The sequence below is a fragment of the Antedon mediterranea genome, chromosome 6, assembly GCF_964355755.1.
Source record: "Antedon mediterranea chromosome 6, ecAntMedi1.1, whole genome shotgun sequence".
In the NCBI taxonomy this organism is placed as follows: Eukaryota; Metazoa; Echinodermata; class Crinoidea; order Comatulida; family Antedonidae; genus Antedon; species Antedon mediterranea.
Genome location: NC_092675.1, coordinates 5,898,151 through 5,907,916, shown reverse-complemented (window position 1 = coordinate 5,907,916; position 9,766 = coordinate 5,898,151). Strand labels below are relative to the sequence as shown.

At 33.0% G+C, this 9,766-nt stretch overlaps 1 protein-coding gene across 2 annotated transcripts; it reads left to right on the top strand.

The window, feature by feature from the left end:
• The first annotated feature begins 321 nt into the window (after positions 1-321).
• LOC140052203 (uncharacterized) lies at positions 322-9,553 on the top strand. Of its 2 annotated transcripts, none has more exons than XM_072097658.1 (9): positions 322-501; positions 1,476-1,592; positions 2,641-2,730; positions 3,447-3,659; positions 4,235-4,474; positions 5,695-5,955; positions 6,233-6,481; positions 7,084-7,169; positions 7,539-9,553. In XM_072097658.1, the coding sequence occupies exons 1-9, from the start codon at positions 405-407 to the stop codon at positions 7,545-7,547; spliced, it is 1,362 nt and encodes a 453-aa protein (XP_071953759.1). In that variant the 5' UTR covers positions 322-404; the 3' UTR covers positions 7,548-9,553. The 2 variants fall into 2 exon arrangements, with proteins under 2 accessions (XP_071953759.1, XP_071953758.1); XM_072097657.1 differs by having other exon boundaries at positions 327-501; positions 7,084-7,207; positions 7,539-9,550.
• The last annotated feature ends 213 nt before the right edge of the window (positions 9,554-9,766 follow it).

Below are 9,766 nucleotides of genomic sequence, written 5' to 3'. Positions count from 1 at the left end.
ATTTTTTTTTGCATTATAAAGACACAATAAATAAATAAAATAGTGTCACACGTACGTTTGAATGTATAGATTTTTCATTTGGGCAAAATTATTTTACGTAGGCCTATGTTAGAGGGCTAAATGTATGTAGGAGGAAGGCCTAGACATGGAGGAAATTTCTCCATGGCCTAACCTATGGACACTTCTGTGTCATTTTATTTTATACTAAAGTCTGTTTTTTCTTTAGGCCTAATACAACAAATAAGTGTGAAATTCAATCCAATGCAATAATTATACGGATATTGCCCAACTGCCTACGTGACCTGGTACGATCATTATGAGGAAATTGTGGTTGTAACTTCAGTTACCTGGTGAACACTATTCATGCATACCAAAACTGTTTTCTGGTTGAACATTCTTACAAGATGATTGTACCACAATACATCGTTGTCTGCTTTATGACTTGTCTGCATATATCGAAATCCAGAATAATCTGGTCTTCATACGATTCGTTTGAATTAGGTAAGTTATCGAAATTGTGCATAGCAAATTTACTTGAATAGAAATCAGATATAGGATATTTAAAAGTACCAACATAAAATTAATAGCAATACACATAGGCCTACAAAGCCTAGAATTTGACATCTTTGCATGAATTCGTCGAAGAACCACATACCAAATCTATTAAATAGCCTATCTTGATAATTCAAGCTCAGTGCCTTGTTGTTTGATAGACAGACCATACGAAATAACACTCCTAAAATTGTGTTGACAACAGATCTAGGATCTACAGTAGTCATCAGGTGCTACTGGACATTCCGAGGAGCAAACATAGTTGGGGATATCGGACTTCAGCATTGCTGGACCTAGCCTCTGGAACCACCTACCTTTGAACATTAAACAAACCTCATTATTGAGCACCTTCACTACTCAAAACCCACATTTTCTGTTGTTTTTGGCAGCGCCATGAGCAATGACTGTTGGAATGGCGCTATATAAATCGAACGATTGATTGATTGAAAAAATACATTAGTGACAGACTTATCTTCCCTCAAATGTCTTTGTGTCTTCTGCAAACAGATAATCTTCTACTTTGCTGAATGATGATTCTATAACTTATCAGATAGATAATTCCAAATGACAGCATGGATGGAGAGGCAAGATTCTTGTAATATGTGACTATATCCCTACACTTTCGTCTATGAATTTACAGTCCGTACACTGCCCGTGGTGGTGGTTAACGTACTTGCCTTCCAATCCCAAGGTTCTGGGTTCAATCTTTGTAACTCATGACTCTTTCAACTCCACTCCGTAAGCCTCAAATGACACTTTATAAGCACTATACATATAAAATAGTGTATCCATCCTGTAATTGGTTTGTTCTCGCTGTTGGGTATGCAATTGTCTATCTTTATAGATATTGATCATTATGATATACAGTTTAATACCATTGATGAATATAAGTAGCTTAATGTACGTTTCCCAAAATTGTTTAGTGTCGGAGTTTAAACAAACCAGACAAAGTTCAACAGGTGCAAATGGTCCTCCTGCACGCGGTGTTGACGGCAGAACAAATGGAAACTACGAGAACGGCCATACATGCACGCACACTAGTAAGTGATATTTTAACGAATTCTACATAATATTTGTATGAACCTTTATATAACATAACAATAAGTAAAACAGTCTCGCATAGGAGAAATTACAGGACCCACATATAGTACATTTTTGACATGATGGCATATAAGTAAAATGAAACATGAAGACGACAATTTCGAAAGATTTGTCTGGGCAAGAATATATTTAAATTTTGGAAAAAAATGGATACAGAAGCAAGATGCGCATTACTTTATATTTGTGAAACTACGACGAAAAAGATGAAAATCCATTAGGCCTGTTACAGTATGTGCTTATTTGAGTCAAATCCTTCAAATTCTAAAACTATAACAGTTATTCATTGGTGTGATCAAAAACATAAAATTGCTCACAATTTGGTCAGGGGAAAGCGGCCATTTTGGAAGTTTATATTTTTCCAGGTTTACAGTATAATACTATAGGCCTAATATGTACAGTTCAAAATCATGTATATTGTGTTTTGTCAAACTGGATAGGCTACTATATAAACATATATCTATCCAAAACATCAATTTGAATTTTGGTCTAATTAGGCCTACAAACAACTGACACGCATTTGGTTTTTATTTCGAACCTATAAAATATTGTAAAAAAGTCAAGATAGATAAATAGACAAGACCAACCAATTATTAATCCACAGTCTTTTGTTGTGCATTCTCCGGCCATTTTGAAATCCAAAATGGCGCTTTCTCATGCTTTACTAAGTTCCGCCTTCTTCCTGCAAAACTGTCTTTACATCACGTCTGAGGCATGAGTGCATGTACTTCAGATTCAAATTATCTTCGTTCTTTTTAAATTGTCCTTCACATTACGTTAAATTAATTATTTCAACATATGACATATTTCATATTACTATTTGGTGTTAATCGTTGACTAGTTTCTTTTAACTAAATCTTATCACCTTTTTTCAATGAAGATTGTTTATATTTATGCTGTTTTTGTTGGCAATAAGGTAAAGTTTAAAAAAAAATTGCGTTTTAAACAGTTAATACAATTAATTCAACCGTATCATTATTTCATTGAAAGAGTCAGAGAATAATCCATGGTGGTATGTTGACCTCGGAACGGAAACAGTCATTTCGAAGATTGTTATATATAACAGAGACAATTGTTGTGGTAAGACTACATTAAAATTGTATTAACCCTAAAAGGTGTATTGTCCTCCAAAAAAATGAAGAGTAACAAAATCCGATTTTAAATAGGCTATTTTGCAGTTTTAATAAAGTTATTCACTGAAATCATTATTTCACTTATAGAAGAACAAAAGAAACGTTTAATTTTCACCAACAACCATTTTCTGACAATATAATTATTTTTTTGTCTTAAATTACATTTTTCTGGTAAATACTTTTTTTTTCGCTCCAGTTTTTTGTCAAAGTGAATAGGCCTAACTATTATGTGACATTAAAATAGCATATTCAAAACAAAAACAAAAAATTGAAAAAAACCCCATTTTTTTAGGGGGTTAATATATCTTTAGCAATAAAGATGAAATTTGAATATTCCCCTTCATCGAAAAAAACCTAAAAACAAACAGGCAAAAACAAACAGTTAAACAAGGCTAATTAACTATTGTTTTTGGAGAATAATTATTATGACATTAAAATGACATGATGTTTCTAGGGGGCGTTTATTACAGGTAAATTTTAACACCCAAAATTACCTGAAAAATCTGCTTTAAAACAGTTAATAAGTTCTTTATTAAGTTAATGTGCAACCTATCTCTAGGCCTGATCCTGTTTGCTATTTATTTGAACAGCAATAAATCCATTGTGCTTTTACCGCATTTCACGTTTATTGGTTATTAACTTTCATTTTTGTTTTCTTTTAAGAGGAGAGGTTAGCAGATATAGAGGTTCGTGTTGGCAATAGCAAAGTTTCACCATTTTCAAATAATTCACAATGTGATTCGAGGATTTCACACAGAGATGCAATCTCAAGAAATCCAGTAGAACTAACCTGTAACCCGCCTATTTCTGGAAAGTACGTTACGGTATCTAAAGCGATGGGAATAATCACTTTATGTGAAGTAAAGGTTTACAAAGGTGTGTATAATTAATAAATGTTGCTGCAGTACGTAAACTATTTTTAGGGTTTATGAAATAAACTGTAAACTACATGCTGCCAATGGTGTATAATGCTATTTGGATATTCACTTACTTACTTACTACTTAAGCTTGGTTCTCAATTAAGAATAATTTCTGCCGCAACGTAACCGACGTACACGTACTTACGAATATGAAACGCTCTCGACGAATTTACTGGCTTATTATGTATGCTGTACGTCGAAGACATACTGTGCAGTCATGAAAGTATCCTGACACAGATGCCACACCACCTATTATCCAGAACCCAGCAGCTCGCACAGAGTTTAGCGTAATGCCTCTGTCCTGATAGTTATCTAGTAATACAAAAGCTAGAAGAAATTATTTTATCAGACTATTATAGTAACATGGTTAACGGCAAACCCGTTAATACCTTGTACATCTTTAGTTTATTTTATAGAGTCTAACCCTTCCAGTTGGACAAAACAGTAGCAATTGAAAATCAACATTTTGTTCTGGACTCTCTTTATGGAAACATTAGTTAGGAAATGATTATCTTCCATTCCATGTTGCAGATGTACAGAATCCTAATGTCTTGTGTCCAAAGGATATTGAGATAAGTTCTGATGTCAATCAGAATTTGAATCCTGTTAGGTGGCAACATCCAACGGTTATTGAAAACACCGGTGTCACAGTAGCCACTTGCTCAAAGCCATGTGGATCCTTATTTGAAGTTGGGTTCACCAAGATTACTTGTTCTGCAACTGACCCAAGTGGAAATGAAGGCAATTGTTCGTTTGTAGTTCATGTCAAAGGTTAGTATTTAAGAATATTAGTCGCTTTACGGAAGAACTGAAAGTTAGTCATTTACCCTGTATAACCAGGGAAGTGTGTAATTTCACTCTTTCCGGGTAAAACACAACGATGGAATATAACATAAAACAAAAAACTACTTAAGTTGTATCATTTTCGTATACGTCACTACAATATTGTAGATAATTTATACTCGACTAGAATGTTTTTAGTCGCGTGGAAGCGACTCTTATAGTTCACTATGTCGGTCGGTCGGTCGGTCTGTCAGTCTGTCGGTCTGTCTGTCGGTCCGGTATCACTATGCGTTTTATTGCTTTCTGACCTTATCTTGATATCAGTTTAATCTAGCTAAGTCAATTGTTCACAGTATATTCCTTATGGCCAGGAATCGATGTGGTTATGTTTTCACGGTGCAAAATAAAAAAGTACGCGGTCAACGCACGATTTAACGAAATCACGTTTGTAATCATATCTTCACAACCATGAATCACAATTAAATAAAATTTGGTACTCATATATTTCAGGGCATAAATCAACATATGGCAATACAATTACGTGCGTAGCGCATGTAACGCATGCGTACGCGCGCTTAAAATTTCATTTAAAACGTTTCAGGCAATTTTAAGCGTTTACAAAATTGCCATGAGTGCCCAGATTTTTGTGCGCGCACTGCACGTTAAATGTTATTGCGCACTCTTTTTTCCCGATTTCTGTTTTCTTGACTTACTTTTCAACTCGAAATTACGTTAAACGAGCACGTCAAATGTGACAGGCTACGCACGTGTAAATTAAAAAAATATAACTGTTTTTAAACATTTCAACATTTTTAAACATGTTCAGTAATTTCGGTCAGTTGGTAGGTTGGTCGGTCGGTCGGTCGGTAAACACTAAGCACGCGACTGCAGCCATCTATATGGCCTTGTTTTTAAAGAATTCAGATAAATACTGTAGCATCTAATCTTTTGGAGTGTGATTGCCAAACAATGATGATATTTTATGTACGGTACTAATTCAGCATGCATAATGACAATTTTGTTTATTATATCTATACAGAGACTTTTTATGGCAAAATTGAGAAATGTTAATACAACATAAATATAAAAGAAATATTAGTTAATCGTTGCTTAGTAAAAACACTAAAAATCAAAGGTACTTGTTATATTATACTTACTTGTGATGTTTTACAATTTATTTTATAACACATTCTACAACAAACATTTAGATGACAAAGAGCCTACCATCACTTGTCCCGAACACATTACCGTGAACCATGACGTTGACCAGTCTGAAAATCCTGTAACTTGGAACGAACCCACAGTAATCGACAACGTACATAAAGATATATCAGCAACGTGTACACATGCATCTGGATCAATCTTTGACGTTGGTTCAACTATTGTCACGTGTTCGGCAACAGATGGTACTGGAAATGTAGGCATTTGTTCGTTTGTTGTACATGTCATAGGTCATACATTCATTCCAGGTAAAGTTTTATTAAAGGTTTTCCTTTACAACTACTACTACTATTATTATTATTATTAGTGGTACGTGTTACCGTTTACAACCGGAACTGCACTCTATTCTACAAAGTGTTTCTGAACCCACAATCATATATTTTTTTAAGTTATGGAAGAAAACTGTGAAAGTCAAACTCTAAATATAGAGTTGTAGAATACACCTAATACATATAAATGTTAAATCATCTAAGCAAGATATGCGTACATTATTTGCTATTTAAATCAACTTCCTTTCTTTTGTAGATGTCCCTACCGTTATGTGTCCTCACAGCATCTCAACGTGCTCTGATGAATCTTTGCAACCAGTGACATGGAATGATCCAAAGGTGATGGATGATTTTGATAGCGATTTAGTGGCAACCTGCATACCTTCATCTGGTGATCTCTTTTCACGTGGATCAACACAGGTCACATGTTCAGTAACTAATTCATTTGGAAACAATGGCAACTGTTCTTTTTTTGTTGATGTTACAAGTCCCAAGGCACCACAAGGTAGGTCTAAAATGTCGTCATATACTAATCTATAACTATTACCTATAAATTATAACCAAACAGAAGGTGTAGAACATTCTTGGAGTGTATACATTTTATTTAAGTTCATTTTTAATTAAATTACATACTTACAAATGTATAAACATCAAACTGTAATGATATAAAACAAGTATAAAATTTAACGTACAAATAATGTAATTAGGAATATCATTTTGATTTATTTATTCACAAGTTTAATAAAATAATTAGCTTCAATGTAGTAATTCTAATTAAGGTAAAGTGTAGGGTTGTTTTACACAGCGGACCAAACACTTAGTTCGTTCAAGAATATCATTTGATTTATTTATTCCCAAGTTTAATTTAAAAAAATTAGCTTCACTTAGTCATTCTCATTAAGATAAAGAGTAAGGTTGTTTATAAACCTATACACAACAAACACTAATTTCTTTAAGACAAAAACAGAAGGATCTGGGTTTCTAATAAACCAATCCTCCTTCAACTTATCAGAAATAATAGAGTATGAAGCAAACGTACGACACATAAATTTGTGGAATTCATTTTTGCCATTGACAATACATCTTAACGTTTTTATGAATTCTTAGTCTTTAAAGCTTCATCCCAAGATAAGGATGTATCTGACGTCACACGTGGTTACCTGACAGCAGCCGTTGCCGTTCTTGGTATCATGGTACTTATATTGGTATTAGCAAACATCATCATAGCAAGGTTTGGGAAGTGATTTATCTATTTCTGGCAAATATTATTTGTATTCAATTACCAGAAATAAAGAGATCAATGACATGCAGATGTAAAAATCAACAAAATTATTTAAAAAAACACCAAAACAAAACAGTAATTACGCCATAGGTCAAGCAAGAAGACATAATTATTATAAATAGATAAATTAAATTATTTTACAGAAAATAAATAGAAAATAATAAATTTGACGTACGTAAACAAAAATATTAAATATGATATAATATTTGATGGTAAGTAATGAACTAACAACAAAGAAGTAACAAATTCTAGATTTTTAATCAATAAATGTTTTTTGCAGATACTATAAACGCAAGTGTGACAGAATAGCTGGAGGATTAATTATGAAAATGGAGGATAACAACGCTTCTTGGAATTAATAGGAATAAATAAATACCGTACATTTTACAAACTATATTTATACAAGCCTACAGATAAAAAAAGTTATTTACTAATAGTAACACCAAGCCCAGCGGTATTGCTTCAGACTAATGCCATTTCGAAGGAAGTTCAGATATTTAAAATAAACCCCAATAATTCATGATACATTTGAATTCAAGATTCCATTTTTTAACATATATTTGTATTACTAGGCTTAAGATTAGTGAGACAGTACACTAATGTAAATTTGTTTAACTTCAATCCTGTTTACATAATAGTTGTGAACAATGCTTTTTTAATTTTAAGTATTGTAATATATTAGATTCGCAAATCGCAGGTAAAACTATAAATACATTTCTAAATCCAGATAAATTGTTTTATTTAAACTATACAAATATACAATTTTAAAAACTGCCTCCATTAATTCTTGGTTCAGGCATGGAGGTATACCTCCATGGTTCAGGTTAATCCGACGTAATCGCACCGATTTTTCACAAGTTGTTCTAAGCTCAAAACCCCAAAACTTTCCAATTCCAACTTCTTTGAAAATGACAATGGAAACCAAAAAGTGATTGACAATTCAATCAATTCGAGTTTTCGATCCAAATGGTTAGACTACGTGAAAGGTGTTTTTAGTAGTAAAATATTTGCTGAATAAATAAAGAGGTTGATTAACATACAAGTATGGGTTAAGAAAAAGGACAAACTCGGTGTTGATGACGTGAAAGTATGTTATTTATCAATAAAGACAGCAAAATATACAAAATGGAGGTGCGCAGGACATATAGGAAGGATACACGATAATAGATGGACACAATTGACAACGGACTCGGAGTGGCAACCATTATATGGGAAAAGAAAGAGAGGTATACCTTATTCGAGATGGAGGGATAAGCTCGTTAGACAGGTCGGTACCACAGCATGGCCAAGATTTACAAAATATAGGAACAACTGGCATCAATTGGGAGAGGCCTTTGCCCAGCAGTGGGACGATATGGGCTGAAGAAAGAAGAAAGAAAGGAATGCTGTAGAAATGTTTAACAATTATTGAGTTGACTTCACAACACAGATCAAATTAAAGCACACCATCTGTGGGTAAATAAGCATATAACTGTCGATCATTTTGAATGGACTCTGGTTTTATAACCTAAATGGGGTATTTCTAGTTTAATATATCCACTCCGGTGAAACAATCTATTAACTAAACGAGTTCGAACAATGCTAACGTTGTTCCAAATGATGTTACTGAAACATATACAGTATATATATACAATAATATCAACCACTTCCCGTTGAACAATCTATTTAACCGAAGAGGTCAAGAGATCATCAACAATCTCAATAATACTACTTTGAACTACTTTGCATTTAGCGCCTAAAGAGTATAAACAATTCAGATTCAGTAGCAAATGCACACAACCAGTATTTAGTTAAGTTTAGGATGTGACTTAATTATCCAAAGTACGGTATACCAGTTGATCTTCACATATTGTTATACGATTATATTTTTAATATTACATTTTGTTTTTAAACTTTAACCCACTGTTCTGTTAGTGATTTTCTCTAAATTTCGTAGTAGAGTATTCTGTCTTAAATTGAGGGTGACTTCATCAGTCAATAAAAATCATATTTTGTGAACACTCAATGAAGATAGTTTTCCTATGACTACAAAATAAGTTACATTTGGCCTAATTGTACCAGTTTCGAAATATTATTTAGGCTACACATTTTATGATGTATGTGTTTTGTAGATACTTTAAATCTATGTTAAATCAGAGCACAATTGGAATCACCAAAATAAAAAGAGATGGAATGAACTGGAGTATTCTGGAATAATAATAATACGACGTACTTGTCTAAGAATCACTCTATGCCACTATTAAAATATTCAAACAATGAGAATGGATTGAAATGACTGCCTGCGCGCGCCTACATAATATTGTCTTAGCTTAATTAAATAACTGAAACTAATTGATTGAACTTTGATTATGCATAAATATAATAAAATTCAATTGTAAAAAGAGCTTTCATAAGATCATAATTAGCAAATCATAATATTATGAAATATAGACTTAGTTGAAAGAATTGTGTTTATGAAAATATTTAATTATGCAAATCAACCAAAACTGCACCTGGTATTGCTGAAAG

Excerpts from the sequence above, each read along its gene's own strand:
- LOC140052203 (XM_072097657.1), top strand. The coding sequence starts at position 405 with ATGATTGTACCACAATACATCGTTGTCTGCTTTATGACTTGTCTGCAT. Across the intron at positions 3,660-4,234 it reads TGAAGTAAAGGTTTACAAAG|ATGTACAGAATCCTAATGTC; the intron begins GTGTGTATAATT and ends TCCATGTTGCAG. Across the intron at positions 5,956-6,232 it reads AGGTCATACATTCATTCCAG|ATGTCCCTACCGTTATGTGT; the intron begins GTAAAGTTTTAT and ends TTTCTTTTGTAG.